General features: G+C 42.4%; 1 protein-coding gene across 1 annotated transcript in view; it reads left to right on the top strand.

Moving 5' to 3' along the window:
- MYO5B (myosin VB) overlaps positions 1-20,622 on the top strand; it is a 256,177-nt gene that overhangs the window by 215,728 nt on the left and 19,827 nt on the right. Inside the window, exons 27-31 of the mRNA XM_065406951.1 lie at positions 2,543-2,782; positions 3,451-3,551; positions 13,074-13,151; positions 16,237-16,435; positions 20,431-20,524. Of these exons, the coding sequence (XP_065263023.1) occupies positions 2,543-2,782; positions 3,451-3,551; positions 13,074-13,151; positions 16,237-16,435; positions 20,431-20,524 (712 nt within the window). The remainder of the gene's footprint in view (positions 1-2,542; positions 2,783-3,450; positions 3,552-13,073; positions 13,152-16,236; positions 16,436-20,430; positions 20,525-20,622) is intronic.

The raw sequence follows: 20,622 nt of genomic DNA, 5'->3' as shown, positions 1-20,622 counted from the left end.
CTGCCTCCCAGGTTCCCATCCACTTTTGCTTCCCCTACTAATTCTTCCCTGTTTGTGAGCAGCAGGTCAAGAAAAGCTCTGCCCCTAGTTGGTTCCTCCAGCACTTGCACCAGGAAATTGTCCCCTACACTTTCCAAAAACTTCCTGGATTGTCTGTGCACCGCTGTATTGCTCTCCCAGCAGATATCAGGGTGATTAAAGTCTCCCATGAGAACCAGGGCCTGCGATCTAGCAACTTCTGCTAGTTGCCAGAAGAAAGCCTCATCCACCTCATCCCCCTGGTCTGGTGGTCTATAGCAGACTCCAACCACGACATCACCCTTGTTGCTCACACTTCTCAACTTTATCCAGAGACTCTCAGGTTTTTCTGCAGTTTCATACCGGAGCTCTGAGCAGTCATACTCCTCTCTTACATACAACGCAACTCCCCCACCTTTTCTGCCCTGCCTGTCCTTCCTGAACAGTTTATATCCATCCATGACAGTACTCCAGTCATGTGAGTTATCCCACCAAGTCTCTGTTATTCCAATCGCATCATAGTTCCCTGATTGTGCCAGGACTTCCAGTTCTCCCTGCTTGTTTCCCAGGCTTCTTGCATTTGTGTATAGGCACTTAAGATAACTCATCGATCGTCCCTCTTTCTCAGCATGAGACAGGAATCCTCCCCTCTTGCGCTCTCCTGCTTGTGCTTCCTCCCAGGATCCCATTTCCCCACTTACCTCAGGGCTTTGGTCTCCTTCCCCCGGTGAACCTAGTTTAAAGCCCTCCTCACTAGGTTAGCCAGCCTGCTGGCGAAGATGCTCTTCCCTCTCTTCGTTAGGTGGAGCCCGTCTCTGCCTAGCACTCCTCCTTCTTGGAACACCATCCCATGGTCGAAGAATCCAAAGCCTTCTCTCCGACACCACCTGCGTAGCCATTCATTGACTTCCACGATTCGACGGTCTCTACCCAGGCCTTTTCCTTGCACAGGGAGGATGGACGAGAACACCACTTGCGCCTCAAACTCCTTTATCCTTCTTCCCAATCTCTTCCATGATAAAGAGATTGCGCTACCGTACTTGTATTAAGTGAATTGAAAAATACTATTTCTTTTGTTTTTTACAGTGCAAATATTCATAATCAAAAATAAAGTGAGCACTGTACACTTTGTATTCTGTGTTGTACTTGAAATCAATATATTTGAAAATGTAGAAAACATCAAAAAATATTTAAAGAAATGCTATTCTAATCTTGTTTAACAGCGCGATTAATCACAATTAATTTTTTTAATCGCTTGACAGCCCTAGTCCTGACTCACAAGCCTGCTGCTGTAACCAACGGACAATGCTGCCTCTAGTGGATTTCTAATTCAGGGGGTTCTTAACTTTGCAAACAGATGTTTCAGGTGCTTTCTAGATATCAGTAAATGGGTTAAACTGCAGTTTACTTGCTACCTGCCAGCAGTTGTTACTGCTGAATTCTCATATGCAGGGTGGTGGTTGCTTTAGCCTTCGAACTTTAATCCCCTGTCCCTCATCCCCTTCCTGCCTAGCAAAAATAAAATAATAAATGTTGCAACCATCTCAGCAAAAATAGGTACAACAAAGTCTCACGCATCATTATTCAAGAGAAACACCTGGTGTAAAACCTGTGAATTTCTGACCCTGTCTGTCAAATGCTGTTGGCTGACAGCAGTCAGAGAAGGAAAATGCTCTAACTGCAAACAGCACAGTCGAGGCAACTCCTACAAATTAGATTAATAAATCCTACTGTGCTTTCAAACAGCCGTAACTCACCCAGCTGGAGATTTAAAATGGTGAAGCAGCAGTGTAAACAGTGTGTGTCTCCACCTTAGGTGGAATCTTACAACTGCCTGTAGCAAACACATTGAACTCTTGGGTGGGTTTCTGGTTGGTTTGGTGGTGGGGGTGGAGGGGTACTGTTGGGGGGGTGAGGGAGATTGCAGTTAATTTTTAAAAGAGAGACAAAATTTACTAAAGGACTACCCCAAACTGTAGCTCTTAACTTTGGGTAGTAAATGTGTCCCTAGCGGCTGGCTTTTCAAAATATTCAAATTTATCCTTGGCACTTCGACCACCACCATTCAGGTGCTGATTTCTTAATTAAAAAGAGAAGGGAAGGGAGAAATATCTGAATGTTGGGTTCAGATGTCTACTAGAGGAACTTCTTCATGTTCATGCAGGTTGAAAATGACACTTTGTGGGATCTGCTCTTCCTTTGTTTAACTCTCTTAAGCAAAATGGGAGCGTTCTAACTGGCTCTCATGGATATCAATTACACTGTAGCGGCTACTGGTAAATCACAAAGGGTCTCTGATTACAGCCTGGTACAACTTGAAGTAAGGGAGGCAGCAAAAATCGTTTTTGAAATGCACATGGCTGGACTGGTAGCAACCCTGATATCAGCACTAGTTTTTTTTTTTTTTTTAGTTGTGTTCATCTGTAATTGAATTACCTTAAAGGCATAACAGAAATAAGTGAGGCAGTTGTACAAATGCGCTGGACGCTTTGGATGAACTAGATAATGGTTTGGTATTTTACAGAGGCAAGAATTGGAATCGGAGAACAAGAAACTGAAAAATGAACTGAATGAGCTGAGGAAGACTATTGTAGACCGGGTGACCCAAAACAACTCATCCAGTGATATCCAGGACAGTTATACCCTCTTATTAAACCAGCTTAAATCAGCCAATGAGGAACTGGAAGTGCGGAAAGAGGAGGTGCTTATCCTAAGGACACAGATTATAAAGGCAGCCCAGCAAAAAGACACTGGCAAAAATATGGTAATTAAAAGTGGAAATCTTGTTCCTTTCCTTTCCGCTCCTATCACTGACTATTCATTACCTGTCCTGATTTCATGAAAGATGATGCTTTTGCTTTGGTAAATTGTAGGTGACAGTAGATGGTTATCTGAAACTTCTCCAGTGATCTTGTGTAACATTTGGAAGGGGGACGATGATAGGAAAACAGGTTTTAGGCCAGGTTTTGCTCTTGTGCACGTGGGTGTAAAGCAAAAATAACTCCATTTACACCCGGGTAATCGAGAGCCAAACTTGTCCCCTGGAATTTATGTGAGGTTTTTTTTCCTGCTTCTGTTTAAAGCAAGTCTGTTATGTATAAAAATCCCCCCTCTCCAGCATTTGGAGTTTTAAATTTCCACTTCATTTTCTCAAGGTTTTAGCACCTTCCATGCTTCAGACCATGATCCCAAACACTCTCATCCGCAAACCGACGGTGTGCGCCCTCGATCTGTCATCGTTACTGAGGCCCACTCTCACCTGCATGAACCCCACAGACTCCTCCCTTGTCCACATAAGGCAATAGGCCCAGAATAGACCCTCCAGGAAAGGCCATTAAACACCCTCTTAGCATGCAGAGTTTGAAAGACTTGAATGAGACCCAAGGGATTTCATGATGATGATGATGATGATGTTCTGCATGTGAAATTTAGGACTCAAACATCAACACGTATACCAGCTGGCCAAACAGCGACAAGCATGTCGATGCTGAGGATGCAATTGAGGCCTACCATGGGGTGTGTCAGACAAATCGGTAAGTGCGTCTTCATTGATCTTTACAGCAAAGGTGGGCCTCGGCCACGAAGCATAGATTCAGATCTGAAGTAAGATCTGGATGGTGGGGCACTGTTGGCTTTCGGTGTCTGATTTGGGCCTGTTAGAGAGAGAAAGAGCTGTGAAGTTGGGAGTAGGATCCAAAGCTCAGAGGATTGGGTCCGCCGCTCACTGAAGGAGGGGAAGCACTGGGCAGGTGGAACAACCAAAGGTTGTAGAGAGAAAAATAAATGCCCATCTAAGCTGAGTTGCCCCCACTACATGGGCTTCCATACTGCAGAAGCTGGGCAGTGCACTACAGTAGAGTCCAGAAACTGAGCAGTGCACTCCTGCAGTGTGGCAGCCAATGGAGTTGAAGGACTGAGAGATTTTAAATATAAAAATCTTAAATCCAACCCTGATATAGCAGCAAGAGTAGAATATGGCTTATATTTTAGAGAAGAATTATGAGTTAGTCGTTTCAGAACACTCTTAATGTCATGCTGGGAAGTCAGTTGTTAGGAGAATGCCTATCCCATTTCCCTAGAGACAAAAAGTCTGTTCCAGTGAAATGAGCTAATGTACACATCTATGCAGTCTCAGGCATCACCCACATTATCTGCTATTTTTGTATCTAAACTCTGAGCCAAGAATCCTCTTTGATTACAGATTTCCTATAGTGATAGTTCATACCCTGAATTTGCCTTCCTTCATAATAATAATAATGATGATAATAATAATAACAATAATAGAGTTTATACTGTTATTGAGAAATTCACTTTGTGCAACTATCCAGGAGTACATAAAATATATAGATAATATCTTGTGACGAGACAAGTTAATAAGTGAATTAAATGTTTATTTTACTGCAAGAAAATTGAATATTTGCTTGTCTCTACCTGGTTATCTGACAGGAATAGGGTTTTTTTCCCATTGCAAATTTTCATTTACCCAGTATATTAATGAGACCTAACTGTTGCAGAGTTTGACTAATGGTTTCTAATAAAATAGTGTACCTAGCCAGTTTGTAAACTCTGGCAGATGAAAGCTCTTTCCTTTTCCACCAGGAAAAGAAATTCATAAAATCTGAGAGGGGAATTTCTCTCCATTTAAAGGTGCAGTACACACAAAACAAATGGTAACAATACTATCTAAATACACCACATGGGCAAGAAGAGATCTTCTCTGTTCAGTGGAGCAGAGCTGGCACCTTTCATCAGCTGGCACCGCTGAAAATGGTCCTAGTTGGAGCTGAACTAAGTGAAGTTTGTGAGTTTGATGTTTCAAAATTCCTTTCAGATTTTATTCAGAGAAGATGGCAGTGCTTACATTGCACTTTGACAAATGAGTGTGGTGTAAACATTAACTAACTAATCTGCTTAATTAAAGAAGAGTGGTCCTATTGACTTTTTAACGAATCAGTCAATCTGAACTTCTGGGTGAAAGAACCCTCAGTGGTTTTGAGTCAATACCGTACTGATGAATCCAGGCTAAATGCTTATTGCCTATTATTCCCAAAGCGGTTTTCTCTTAAGATAATGGCACCCCTTTGAGTTGATTTCATAACTGACCACATTTTAATATGGATAAAAAATAAAAACAGGAGGAGGGAAGGATTTTTGTCTTGCAAGAACATCAACTGGGAAAAATCACCATCCAGTCAGAATTCTCCTGTTAGTAGTGTGCAAATAATAATAATTAATAAACAGTGAAGGCAATCATTTATTTGTTTGTCAGTGTTTAAATGTCCCAGTGCTGAGTCTCTAACCACAAGCATGGTAACAAAACAGTATTTAAAACAACAAATTGACCCGAGTCAATCAAATAAACTTTATAACTCAGCTAGCTATTCCACCTCTGGAAGAAATCAGAGTAAGACAATATAGACCAAAATTTTCAAATTGATAGATGTCCAGAGTTACGGTTTTAAATGCATATGTAAGCACCTAAATAAAGGCAGTCTGTGCCTAGCGGAAATGAGGACCTAAGCTCGCAGGGACGATGATCGAGCTGAGAATAAAGGCCACTCTTATCTAGGCACCTAAATATGGATTGAGAAAACTAACTTTAGGCACCAAAGTTTAGAAAATATTTGCCATAGGCCTGAAGAACTCCGGATATTCTTCCATAGGTTGACTTTATATATGGCTTGAAAGCAGAGCACATAGAAAACAACTCTGAACACTGGCTAGTGTATCTAATCTGTGCTTCATTTCCAGAGCTCAGACATTAGCATTGCTGTGAATTAGCTGTGAGATGGAAGAGCATTCATGGTAATATGCATACGTAGACATTCCCTTTCTCACACTAGTACCCTTCTATACTCCTTCTGCAACAACAAGAAATACCTCGTAACCTGGGGTGGCCGGTGGATGATAGACTCACGTAATTGTGTTAAGGCTTATCAACTTGGCTAAAAGGAAATAAATAGCTTTTAATGCTTCCACCAATTTTAGGTGTAAAATCTCTGTGCACCTAGAAAATTAACTCCTTTGAAGAGTGAATCTGTAGAAACGACATCTTGGGGTTGGATGTTCTTTCAATGACTCCAACTCGAATTATTCAACTTACAAGTTTAAAAAAAAAAAAAAAAAGGCTTGGATTTTTTTTCAGCCAGCTTTCCAAACTCAAGCTGGTGCTGAAAGTCAGGCTGGGTTATTTACTGATATATGCTTGCTTCATCTGCAAGAAACCTGACTCAGCTCAGATGTATTAGATGATGTGCAATTCAGGTGCTTGACTGTCATATCCAAGGCTGAATATAGAGAGCTGTCGGGGGAAAAATAATTTTTCTTGTAAACTGAGCAAAATTGATCTGGAAATCATTGAGAGAGGATAACCATGGGCTCCATGATGCCATTTGTCCAGTGTCACTTTGCAGAGTAGACTCACACTTTGTGTGTGGTTTCCATTTGAGAGTGGCACATCTGACTCCCATCCCTCCCACCCCTTTTGAGAGTTACCTACAAAAAGGAAATCACTTTCAGTTAAAAAATAGGGTTTTTCCTTGTAGCTGGGTGGCTCCTGCTACAGCGTTTTATATAGCACAGAATGTATCTCTTTAGTGGCTCACTTTTCTTTGAAACTCAAACCGTCAAGTGAATTTTATTTTCCTTTTTTAAAGACCTTCAAACTCACTTTGGAACTGAAGTGACATGAATCATGTTATAACAAATGTTTCTTGGCCAGATTACAAATCTCATTTTATTCATTTGTAAAATGTCCAGACACCTCATTTAAAGTTATACGAGCGCTCTTCATTTTGTCATTAAAACTGATTGCTTTTTTCAATAATTAAAAAAAGACTGCTAATGCGCAACTTACATAAGAACGGCAGTACTGGGTCAGACCAAAGGTCCATCTAGCCCAGTATCCTGTCTACCGACAGTGGCCAATGCCAGGTGCCCCAGAAGGAGTGAACCTAACAGGTGATCTCTCTCCTGCCATCCATCTCCACCCTCTGACAAACAGAGGCTAGGGACACCATTCCTTACCCATCGTGGTTAATAGCCATTAATGTACTTAACCTCCATGCATTTATCCAGTTCTCTTTTAAACGCTGTTATAGTCCTAGCCTTCACACCCTCCTCAGGTAAGGAGTTCCACAAGTTGACTGTGCGCTGTGTGAAGAACGTCCTTTTATTTGTTTTAAACCTGCTGCCTATTAGTTTCATTTGGTGACCTCTAGTTCTTGTATTATGGGAATAAGTAAATAACTTTTCCTTATCTACTTTCTCCACATCACTCATAATTTTATATACCTCTATCATATCCCCCCTTAGTCTCCTCTTTTCCAAGCTGAAAAGTCCTAGCCTCTTTAATCTCTCCTCATATGGGACCCTCTCCAAACCCCTAATCATTTTAGTTGCCCTTCTCTGAACCTTTTCTAGTGCCAGTATATCTTTTTTGAGATGAGGAGACCACATCTGTACGCAGTATTCAAGATGTGGGCATACCATTGATTTATTTAAGGGCAATAATATATTCTCCGTCTTATTCTCTATCCCTTTTTTAATGATTCCTAACATCCTGTTTGCTTTTTTGACCGCCTCTGCACACTGCGTGGACCTCTTCAGAGAACTATCCACGATGACTCCAAGATCTTTTTCCTGATTTGTTGTAGCTAAATTAGCCCCCATCATATTGTATGTATAGTTGGGGTTATTTTTTCCAATGTGCATTACTTTACATTTATCCACATTAAATTTCACTTCTACAACACTGGTGAGACAAGATTTTTCTGGGCACCTTTTTATCCAGAATGATATGGGTGAATTAGAGGGAATGCAGAGAAAAGTAAAAAGGGATGGTTTTGAGGAAAGATTGAAAGAACTTGGCATGTACAGCTTGCCTTAGTGACTAAGAAGGGCTGTTCTAATAGAGTAGAGGAATTGGTAGGATGTAAATGCAAAGATGGGAGATAAATCGTTTTGAGTGGTATAAGTAAGCATAGAAGGGATGAGATTGAGCAAAGGAAAATGAGGCTATCAAGAGAGTGTTCCTAATAGTGAGATCTATCACACTGTAGGATGGTCTCCCAAAGGAAGCGGTGGAAGTGCTAGTAACTAAGTCGTTTTAAAATTGGACTGGACAAAGAAGTGAAGAATATATTGTACAGGGCAATCCTGTATAAGCAGAGGGAGAGAGGAAAAGACTAAATAATCCTTTCATGTCTTCAGTGTCTTTGATTCTCTCTCAGCAGATTTGAAAAGACACTCCTCCTTTGAAGTAAGAATGGAAAACACCATAAAAGGACCATCGAGCCCTTACCTGCCCAGGCTTGGTTAATCACAATCCCACTTCTTGCTTTCCTCACTTAAAGAAGGGGAGAAATCTCATGTCGAAAACCAGTAATTTCCAACTTACTGGAGAATGGGGAAAGAATTGAGACCTAGGCTAGACTTACAGGTTTTGGCAGCATAGCAGCATCAGGAGAGTGAAAAATTGCACCTGTAACTGTCATATGTACGTCAACAAAAGCCCTAGTGTAGACAGTTATACAGCAAAACAGTCTTTTACCAGTATGGTGAATTCTGTTCGGGGAAACTGGTTTAATTAGAAGAACTCTTTTGCCAGTATAAACTGTATTTCCACCAGGAGAGTTTACTGGCATAGCTATATGGGCAAACCTTTTCTAGTGGTGACAAGACCTTTTCCTTTTATATTGCACTTTTCATCTGAAGATCTCAGAGGTATGCAGGGATGGGTAATTATGTTCCCCCATATTAGAGATGGAGACATTGAGGCACAGCGGGTTGGACCGTCCAAGGTCACACAGTGAGCTAGTAGCAAAAGCTGCAGCTACAACCCAGGTCAAGTACTTGGACTAGAATCTCGTCCCAGTGCTCTGCCCACTAGAGCCAGTGGGAATGATGTATCTGAAACCATTCATGCTGCTTTGCCAATAGAGGAATGGATGTGGATGTGCAACAAACCTGAGAGCCGGGTCATATCTGCACTGTGCTTTCAAAGCCATTTCCTCTCCACTTTCTCTGCTTGCCTACCCCTTGATCTCTATTGCGTTTTCTCATTATGATGGTTGTTCCTCTTGCTTTTTTGGCTTCTCTTCCTTTTCTTGGGGTCCTCTCTCTTCACTTTTGTCTATGTCTGGCTGACAGCAAAATGAAACTGACTAGATTAAAGATTTCAAGTTGTGGGAAATATTGGGTTAGATTTGGAGATCCCCTTCAGCTTCACTGCCAGGAGGGGGGAAGAGGAGTAAAGTGAAACTGACTAGGTTCTCAAATTCAGAGGGCCAGATCACCTGCTTAAAGTAAGTCAGCAGAGCTCCATTCATCTCAATGCAGCTATGTTGATTTACTCCCGCTGAGTATACGGCTCAAAAGCATAAGATAGTGCAGTAGTAGTAAGTTTCTTTGATTCTGGCTGCACCAAAGAGGCTAGATGTTTTTTCAATGCTCTGATCCATCATGATTGTTGTTCCCCTGTCAGCTGAGCCTCTTGCATTGCAATGGGGTTTAGACCAATATTCGTAAAGTAACTAAAACGCAGCTGAGCCAGAATGTACAGAGAAAAGTGAACAACCAGTGTCTTGAGCATTTCCCATTGCTGTTGTTTGCCAGCATGAACCAACGGATACGCAAACCTGATGCTTTGCTGAAACACAAACCTGATTCTTACCCCTCAAAAGGCCCAACCCTCCATTGAAGTAATTGGCCAGACTCCAGTGGGAAGAGGATCAAAATCTTATAGTGGTGTACATCAAAAGTTAATAGTTACACCACTGTAAAACAGGCCTAAGTTAGAGGAAAAATCAAGACCACAGGGCCTAAGAAAACTGTAACTAATATGCCTGTACCAGAAGACAGTGAGTGAGTATGTATGAATGCATACCCCCATGCCACGCTAGTGAATCATAGAAATGTAGGCCTGGAAGGGAGCTTGAGAAGTCATCAAGTCCAGCCCCCTACACTGAGGCAGGCCCAAATAAACCTAGGCCATCCTTGACAGGTGTTTGTCCAACCTCTTCTTAAAAACCTCCAACGATGGGGATTCCATAACCTCCCTTGGAAGCCTGTTGCAGATCTTAACTACCCTTATAGTTAGAAAATTTTTCCTAATACCTACCCTAAATTCTCCATTTCTGCCAATAAGCCCATTATTTCTTGTCCTACCTTCAGTGGACGTGCAGAACAATTGATCACCAGCCTCTTTGTGACAACCCTTGACATATTTAAAGACTGTTAGCAGGTTCTTTCTCAGTCTTCTTTTTTTCAAGACTATACATCCCCAGGTTTTTTTAACTTTTCCTGATAGGACAGGTTTTCTAAACCTTTTTTTCATTTTTGTGGCTCTCCTTTGGACTGTCCCATTTATCCACATCTTTTCTAAACTGTGTGGTGCCCAAAACTGGATACAATACTCCAGCTGAGGCTCACCAGTGCAAACTTGAGTGGGGCAGTTACCTCCCATATTTTACATATGACACTCCTGTTAATACACCCTAGGAAGATATTAGCCTTTTTCGCAGCTGCATCACACTGTTGACTTATATTCAATTTATCATCCACTGTAACCCCTGGATCCTTTTCAGCAGTACAAATTTAGTTGTGCATTTGATATTTCCTTCCTGAGAGAAATACTTTGCACTTGTCTTCATTGAATTTCATCATGTGGAATTCAGAGCAATTCTCCCATTTGTCAAGGTCCTTTTTAATGCTAATCCTGTCCTCCAAAGTGCTTGCAACCCCTCCCATCTTGGAGCCATCTGCAAATTGTATAAGCATACTCTCCACTCCATTATCCAAGATTTTAAGGAAAATATTGACTAGTATCAGACCCATGACTGACCCTTGTGGGACCTCACTAGATATGCCTTCCCAGTTGGACAGCAAACTATTGATAACTACTGAGTACAGCTTTTCACCCAGTTGTGGACCCACCTTATAGTAATTTCATCTAGACCATATTTCCCTCTTTGCTTATTAGAGTGTCATGCGGAACTATGTCAAAAGGCTTATTAAAATCAAGATATATCATGTCTACTGCTTCCCCACTATCCACTAGGCCAGTAACCCTCTCAACGAAGAAAATTCCTTATAATCCTCTACGTGCTTATGAATTGATTGTTTAATCATTTGTTCCGGTATGTTTCCAGGTATCGAAGTTAGGCTGACTGGTCTGTAATTCCCAGGGTACTCTTTTTAAAGATAGGTACTATGCTTGCCCTTCTCCTAAGCCACACTTCACTTATGAGCATGTCATGTGAAACAGTGTCAAAAGCCTTACTAAAATCCAAGCTATAATGAGGGCTAGCAATAGACCACCGCTGATTACTTTCTTTGGATTGTTTTTACCTTCCATTGTTTTTTCCCTTTTCTTCCCGGGACTTTTGCTATGAACACAAATGACCTTCCTTCCCTGCATCCTCAGTCAGGACTGCTGGGCATAGTATTATCCCTTTAGGCTTCCGTGTATGGGGCATGGCCACTGACTGAAGGAGCAGCGTGCAGTGGCTCAGCTGGACAGCAATACTTGTGCTCTTTCTCTCTGTCCTCCTTCCGTCTTTCCTAACTCTTTAATTCCGCTGTTTATCCTCCCCTTTTGCCTCCAGATCGATAATATCCATGTCCACCAGGAAAAGGAATCCATAAAATCTTTGCCATAGAGAGTGACGGCCCCACTCAACCAAATTAGAAATATGTAGTGTGGCAAAGTACCTCCTTCTCCTCGGCAGGCTCAGTCCTTTTTAGCCTTGGAGACCCAGGCTTGGGCAAAGCAAAACCCTGTAGATAGCACAGGGGCTGGCTATTCCTTCCCTCAGTCAGCTCCCTGTGTTTGTTTGTCTTCTCCTCTGGGGACAGAGTGCGGCCTTCTTTGCTGGAAGGGTTCAGAGCCTTGCTGCTCCTAACTTACTGGCAGCTTCCCTGGTTCTCTCACTCTCTCTCCCCCCCCTTCCACGCCGGGGAGGGTTTAAAAAGGTCCCAAGCAGTTGGAGCCAGCTGAACCTAATTAGTTCCCTAGTAACCCCTTGCCCAGCTGAACCTTATTTCCCCATGGTTCTCTCTCTTCAGTGGCTTGGGAGAGGCCTTTTTAACCCCCTGGGACTGATTACTACCCCCCTTTGTAGCTGTTTGTCCTGGGTTTGCCACAGTAGGATTTGGCAAACTACCACACTCTTCTTCTCCATTACTATGATGCTTGTGTGACAATAGATTATCCTTTTTTACAGCTCCCACCTGTCTGAGTTGTACATTGACTGTCACAAGCCAGTGTTGGCAATGTCACAGTTTGCTACCATGACAGGCAACACTGTTTAGTGGCTTGAGTGCAGGTTTGGGAGTCAGAAGACTTTGGTTTTACTCCTGGTTCTGCCTCTGACTCCATTTGTGATCTTGGGCAAGTCGCTTCACTTTTCTGCATGAAAAGGGATGATATTGCTTACTTACCTCAGTCAATCACCTTGAGAGTCCAGTGTTGCCAACCCCAAACATTAAAAATGATGCGTTATGCCCACCCCCCACATCATGAGATTTTAATAGATAGTAAATGTTGGCTTCTTTTAATTTGCCTTCTGGTTTTTGAGCCTTTTGAGTTCATTTGGCTCAAACTTCCCAGCTTTTCTCCATGTAGGCTAACCACTTATAAACATGAAAGCTAAGATTCTCCAGAAGCTGGGTCTGGAAGTAAAACAGCAAATATCACACAAGACATCATAAAATTATGTGAGCTGGCAACAGTGGCTCCACCCGTGCCGGGGGCGGAGGAGTGCAGAGTCTGACGGTGACTATTGTATTACCATGGAAGGGGGCACAACCACTTGACTGTGATAGTACAGGGGTAGGAAGAGGATTCTGACCACGGAATACAGACGGGCTCTTAATGTACAGTTTAGTAGTGATGCCAAAGGAGAGAGAGAGCTTAATGACAGTCTTGTTCTTTTTTTAAAAGAGTTTGCCTGAGTGTAATGGGGACTCCTTACTTTCCCCCATTCTCTTGCAATTGACCTTTTGCCTTTCTTTCCTGTCCTCTTGTTTCCCTTTTCTCTGCCCTTTATTTCTAGCAAGACTGAGGACTGGGGCTATCTCAATGAAGATGGAGAGCTCGGCTTGGCCTATCAGGGTCTAAAGCAAGTTGCCAGGTCAAATGCTTTTTTCTTCTTCCTCTTTCCTTTCCCCCACCTCTTCCATATGCTTATATGTACTCTCTCTGCCTTGCTGTCCTTTACAATAGGAATTGGAGATGGGGCTAACCCAAGCTGAACCACCATAACTTTGAGGGGGAGATGGAACCTTTCTAAGGTTTCGGGAAATTGTGGTCCGGAGCCAAACCTTGGCACTCACGCCCGTCTCTAGGAATACAGCAACCAACTCAAGTTTGGGTTGGGATGCAGTTCAGCAGCATTACTGCAAGCATGTATCACTGTGTCCCACACTAAAACTGTATCCATGAACCTGATTCCCAGAGGTGCTGGGAAACCTTACCCTATCCGTGGGTACTGCAAGTGCTCAGCCCCTTTTTGGATTAGGCTGAATGTGCTTTAGAGATATTTATATTTGGTGGGGAGGAACAATGGTATTTTATGAATGAACTCCTGGCTCCGCTGAAGTCAATGGCATAACTTCCACTGAATTCAGTGGAGTCAGGGTTTCGCCCCAAGTGTCATAATTATAGTCCCTTTAGCTCTGACTGCACTTCTCCTTATGTAAAAGTGTATTAAAGTGCTCTGTTCATGAACGTATAAGAAAGGATGCTAAGTCCCTTTTAAATGTAGTTTTCTTTGTCCTCTTTGCATTCTCAAATTCACCTGGATTACTCCTTTTCCACTTAATCCAATGTCTAGAAGTGTGCCAGAAGGAGAATTATTACTACCTCCGACACTCATTCCAATGCACTCCTGTTTTGTGGATGAATATATCAGAGGGAAGCATTGTAGGTGATTCCTGCAATTTCAGTGTCCACCGTGCAAGGACAGTGTATCTGTAATAACCTCTCCAAACTAATCACCTTTTAGGAGGATGAATAATGGTTAAAGTAGAATCTAGGAGTCCCAATTCCCAGTAGCCTATTCCCAATTCTGATACTATTTGGAGTGCTCAGAACTTCTGATAATTACATGCTAATCTTTCTACCATCTCACTTTATCCTTTTGTAATACAAGGATGATAATACTTAACTGCCTTACAGAGAGGTGCTGTGAGCCTCTCCATCAGTGTTTGTAAAGTGCAATCATCTGATGAAAAGCACTATCAGGGGGAAAGTAGTAGTAATATTTATTAAAATGTAGTGTCAATTTTAAAGCAATCAGAGGGTGGGCAGCAGCTCTTTCGAGAATAATATGAAAAATATGACAGGGATGATTGGCTGCCTACATTCCTCAGAACAGCAATTACAAGAGGACCATATTTGTCTGTGTGTTTGGTTCAGAACTGACCTGATCCCATATGAAACTGCATCATGAAAATACTTGTACTTTTCTGCATAGTGGAAGGTTTTGCACCTTCCAAGCCCAACACAATATTAACATCTGACAATATGTCATTGAGGTCAGGTTCATTATTATCTCCATCTGACAGATATAAAGTGTGTGTGCGCGCCTACAAATGCAGAAAATGGGGAGGAGGTTGGACTCCGCTGAACAGAACAACTGAAAAGTTTTCAGCTGAAAATCAAAAAGACAACATTTTCCATGGAAAGCAGACATTTTGCACACACACAAAAAAACAAAAAAACTTTGGCTTGTTGAAAACCAAGTTTTCTGTTGAAGCACAATTTAGATAGAAAACCTTTTTGACCTGCCCTAATTAAGGCCCTGATTCAGCAAAGTACATAAGCACGTGCCTACATTTAAGCACAAGCATAGTTCTCTTGACTTTAGTGGGATGACTCATGTGCCAGACTTCATGCATGTGCTTAAGTACCTTGCTGAAGACCACACAGGAAATCAGTGGCAGAGACAGAGCTAAATCTTTGGACTTTGTAACTTTCAGTCTCTTGTTCAAACCATTCAGTCTTGCTGCAACCACTTTGCTAGCATTTGTAATCTTGTTTAGATCCTATTGGAATACTTAAAAGCACTAAGGGAGAGATTTCCATTTGGCATACTATAATTGGTACCCTTAAAAATAAATTAACTTGCCAAACATTGTTTATCAGTACACCCAGCAGTGCAGCCGCATTCAGGAGGGCAGTAACCTTTACATGATGAATTGTTCTTCCATTTGAATTAGGAAGGTGTGTGGGAGGAAAAGGAGAGAGAAATGCGCAAAAATGGCTCATATGGTCCATTTTACCGAAAGTACGGCTTGTGCTTTAATTTATTGCGGCACAGAACTACATGCTGTGCATCCACATGGAATTCTTCTCCTTTTGTGATTAAAGGACCCCCTCCCCCCCCCCCCCAAGCCACAGTTTCAATTTTCCTTTGATGCACTTTCTAAGGGGTTTATTTAACTTGTTATTCTTCAAGATGACTTAGAAAAGAATAAAAAATAAATGGAAAATGGAAACGTCTTGCAGTCTTTCTGCCGTATCTGAGTCAGTGTGATATTTTCCACTGCAAAGGTTATAAAGCTACGCCTACATCTTCAGACGTGACTAGTGGTTTGGGGCATCTCAGTGTTTGGGTGCAAAGCTGAAGCCAACTTAAAGCGGCTTGATTTCCTGAAACTGCTTCGCATCCACTGTCTGAAAATCAAGCTGCTTTAAGATGTTTCAGATTGGGCATCTAAAAATGGAAACACCTGAAATCACTGGTGTTTGTTTAAATCTAGGCTTAAGTCTTAACTAATTCATACTTGGCTGTTTTTTATCTAGTTATTTTAAAGTATTTTTAGATATTTGGGTTTCTCAGCAAAGGATGTACAGTACAGTAACTAAACACCTTACACTTCTCCTACAAAGCAGCGGTAACTTTCATGTAGCACACTGAGAGCTTGATCCAGTTCCCACTCAAGTGAATGGGAGTCCTTCAGTTAACTTCAGTGAGTGGTGGACCAGGGCCATAGCACCAAATTGTCTCCCTTCCCACAAAACTACACGAATCTTCGTAGCATTTTCCCATCACTTGAATCTAAACCACGACTGGGTGTCTTTCTGAAAGATATGCTAGAGCTCAAACAAAAGTCATGGGCTTGATGCAGAAGTTACTGGGGTACTTTGGCCGGTGTAATACAGAAGATCAGAATAGATTATCATAACGGTCCCTTCACTCCTCCTCTTATCAGGCTCCTGGAAGCCCAGCTTCAGGATCAGAGGAGAGAGCATGAAGAGGAGGTGGAAACGCTGAAAACCCAGATGGAAACCCTGAGAGAAGAGATGGAGAAACAGCAGCAGGCATTTTTCCAGACCCTACAGCTACCACCAGAGGCCCAGGTGGAATTTGGCATCCAGCAAGAAATCACACGTCTCACAAATGAAAATCTGGTAAGAGACCGTGTAAAACCACTGTCCTTCATGACCTATGTTGTTAAAACAGATCAGTGGTTGATAGAGGTGAGATGGGAAGTACTCCCAACACACCCACCCTTATATATGAACACAACCAGCCAGCCAGCAGAGCTGCCTTCACATAAGCTATATGCACTAGTGGTCCCAAGCACTCCCAGTGGTGCTCCAACAACATAGTGGGCAATTGCTGTAGAACACTGAACCACTGGTTTATAAGGGTTGGATGGTGAGTAGGAGAACTCATGCTGCATGGTGTAAAAGATCATATTTCGTGATATACCCAGTGACGTGCCATTCTCTAGACATAAGCAAAATGGCTTAAGGCCACAGTCTGGCCCTGTGCGCTTTAATATACATAGTAGGGAAGAATAACTCCCTCCACTAGCAGGAATAATGGCTGAAATGTTATGGTCCGTCTTATGCAGGAAATCAGACTAGATGATCATAGTTGTCCATTCTGGCCTTAAACCTCTGAATCTATTAACGTTATTTATAAGTAGTGCTACGGTTTTTTCACAGAAATCATGAATTTGAATAAAGTCTGTAACATCTTGGAAATGGCTGTAAAAACACATTTGATTAGGCCCCCAAACTGAGTGGCATGGTGACCTGGTGCACTGGGTCACAGCACCATTTGGGTTTGGCCCATCCGCCCCACCATCTCCATCTATGGAAGGGTGGATGGGTCATACCTGAGAGGCACTGCATCTCCATGTGCAACACCCAGAGCAGGGAATCGGGTCCCGTCCCATGTGTTAGGACCTGCTGCTGCAGGGTGAATGCAGGGTGGGCTTGCTTGCCAAATCTTCTCTTCCCCACAGTGCCTCACCTTTAGCACCCCCAATAGTCTTCTATATGGTAATGTAGCAAAAACTACATTATTTGGTGACCTTTCTGTGACTTTTCATTCTTTTGCACACCTGTGCTGTGAAATTTATTAAAAATTTGTGTGCCAAAAGCGTAGCCTTATTTATAAGCATTGGCATTTCCTGAGCCCGTGTGGGTGGGTAGATGCTGCTGCCTCACTCAAGACAGTCTGTTTGGAGAACTTTATCATGTTCAAACAGACGAGTCAGAATCATTTACATATGAATGGCAGCCAGGAAATAAAGCCCTGAGGTGATAAACTATAAATCATTACCTACTGCATAATACTTCCAGGAGGAGTCAGGAACAGGAGATGTGGGCTTATTTATGTGAACATGTAGACAGATGAAAGAATGATTTCCTCTTCAGCTGATGTTAAACAGTCATTCAGAGAGGAGACCCCATGAGACCAATTTGGGGGGCAACTGTTAACTCATTCTTAATCCTCTGTGTTAGGGAAAAGTATGTCATACAGCAAAACAAAAATCTCTTGCTCGCTGTGTGAGGCGTTCAACTTTAATCCCTTGGCAGAGGTGCATCTCTTGCCTGCAATGACGGTAGCAGCAGCAAACCCTAGAGATAAAGGAGAAAAGCTTAGCCCTTATCCTGTTCCATTGAAGTCAGTGGCACTGATGCCATTGACTTGAATGGGAGCAGGATCCAGCCAAATGATTAATATATAGCATTTATGCTTATGCTTTGAAAACAAAACAGCCCATCCTAACCCAGCACCATGAGCCTATCAGTCATTTAGTGGGTGATTAACTCTTTACATAGCCATCAAAGGGAGGGGATGACCAGCAGTATATCATGGGGATATAGGATGTAGAATAACAAAGCCCAAGGCCCAGTCTACACTACAGAGTTAGGTTGACGTAAGGCAGCTTTCATGGACTTAGTTCTGTAAGTGTCTATACTAAAATGTCGCTCCTGACGATGTAATTTGCCCGCTACACCAACTTAATAACTCCACCACTGTCAGAAGTGAAGCGCTTAGGCTGATGTAGCTAGGTCGATGCAGTGTCAGTGTAGGCACTGCATTGCTTATATCATTGCATTGTGGGGGAGGGATAGCTCAGTGGTTTGAGCATTGGCCTGCTAAACCCAGGGTTGTGAGTTCAATCCTTGAGGGGGCCATTTAGGGAACTGGGGTAAAAATCTGTTGGGGGATTGGTCCTGCTTTGAGCAGGAGGTTGGACTAAATGACCTCCTGAGGTCCCTTCCAACCCTGATATTCTATGATTCTATGTTGCTGCCTTTCAGAAGCCATCCCACAATTCCCCACCCTGACAATTAAATCGGTGCAAGTGCTCCTGGGGAGGACGTGCACCGCCAACACAAGGAGCATAGTGTGGACATGAAAAAAGCAATGTAATTACTGCAGTGGCTGTACGTCAACATAACTTAGGTCGACTTCATTTTGTAGTGTTGACTCCCTATACGGAGGTTAGGAAGAAGAATCAGATGTAGACGAGTTTCTTTTCCAAAAAGCACGTGAAGTGCAGACCTACTCTGAAGTGAGACTAGGCACCTCCTTACTCAATACTTCTGTGCCCTTTGGGTGTTCACAATCACATATGCTGATTTTAATGACAAATATAAGTTTTACTACTGTTTACTCCTGCTACCACCAGAGTCAGCACAACTGTAGGAGAGGGAACTGGATTCTCGCCTCGCTCACCAATCATCAAAAAAGAAAAAAAAATTATGATAAAGTTCTAGTTGCAGGGTGAAATTCTGACCTATTATATGTGTGAGAGGCAGCACATGTATAACTGAAGGCCTAATTTGGCCTGCAAACGCTTTGTTTCTGGCAGTGGTACATGAGGTGGGATTCTCAGGTTCTAGGGTGAGTTTACAGGCTTGTCTACACACACAAGATGTACTGCTCTAACTATACTGGTACAGCTGAAACTACATCCTCACTAGTATAGATGCAATTATGTCGGTATAAAGGTGCCGCATGTCATTATAGCTAATCCTGTATGGGAAGGAGAATCAGCTGTAAAGCACCTTTCTACTGATATAAAACTGCATCCAGACTAGGGATTGTACCATTATGACTTTTTTTAACCAAAATAATTGCATACACCCTGAGATAATTAAACCAGCACAAAAAATGTATGTAGCCCAGGCCTTAGGAAAAATAATCTGTCTACTTGTAAACTGAGTAGGTTTTTTATGGGAGTCACTGAAAGGCCATGAACAGGGGACTCCCTCCTGCCGTTTTTTTGGAATCACTGTTTGGAGCAGAGTCATGCTTTAAATACCATGGCAACATTATTTTAAAAGACTTTTTCAAAAGCAGTCATTGAGGGCCTGAACATGCAAGAGGCTGAGCATTCTCAGTCCCACTAGATTCATTGGGAATTGAGGGAGCTCAGAAGTTCACAGCATCAGGGCCTCACGCCATAAATTCTGGATCAGAAGGTCGCTGCTAGGGAGAGAAGAAAGATGTTCTTTAAAATAACATCATGCGGGAAACTGTTTGAAAGCTGCCATTTTCTCCCTCTCTCTCACCGGTGTGCAGGAGAAACTTGACAGCAGGCTTTCTCTACTTTTCCATGAAAAGAAGCAGCTCAGGTTACATGATTGATTGGTCTGACACTGACTGAAATGGCCTCTGCAAAGACAAATCAATACGTTTTTTTTAAACACTGGATGTGCATAGATGGGCTAATTTTTTTAACCTTTCAGTACCTCGGAATAAACAAGCTTTCTGCAGGTAGGGGTGTACAGGTGCCATTCTGACCCTGTTCTTCCAAGCTCCCTGGTGACTGGCTGATTCCTGGCCACAGGAATTCTGCAGGTGGCAGTGGACATGACAAGTCTGAAAGGCAGATGTTTTCTTATCTGTGCTGCAGAAATTGACCCTGAAGTGCTGCACGTTTTCAGGGATCCAGATCATAGTACAAATATCTATCAATGGAGAGAAGTAAACCGCTATCCTCCGGGAAGCTTTGCAGAGTGTTGCATTTGCACACACCTTTTAACATGCTTCAATACAGCATATATGTACTTCTCAGTGTCTTTGTATCCAAGAGGGCTGGGTCCTGATCAGCCAGTGGGGCAATTTTTTAAATACCCTTTTTCCTAATTTTCAGGATCTCAAAGAGTTACTAGAAAAACTAGAAAAGAATGAGAAGAAGCTGAAGAAACAGCTAAAGATTTACATGAAGAAGGTCCAGGATTTTGAAGGTAATTCTGGTTTTGTTACCTTCTTTGGGGAAATGGAATTCTGTTACTCTAGGCTCAGTCTAGGTCTCTGGGTTTTGTTCTGTGGCTTTATGTTTCCA

Source organism: Emys orbicularis, chromosome 6 (assembly GCF_028017835.1).
Source record: "Emys orbicularis isolate rEmyOrb1 chromosome 6, rEmyOrb1.hap1, whole genome shotgun sequence".
NCBI lineage: Eukaryota > Metazoa > Chordata > Testudines > Emydidae > Emys > Emys orbicularis.
This window is presented reverse-complemented; position numbering and strand designations above follow the sequence as displayed.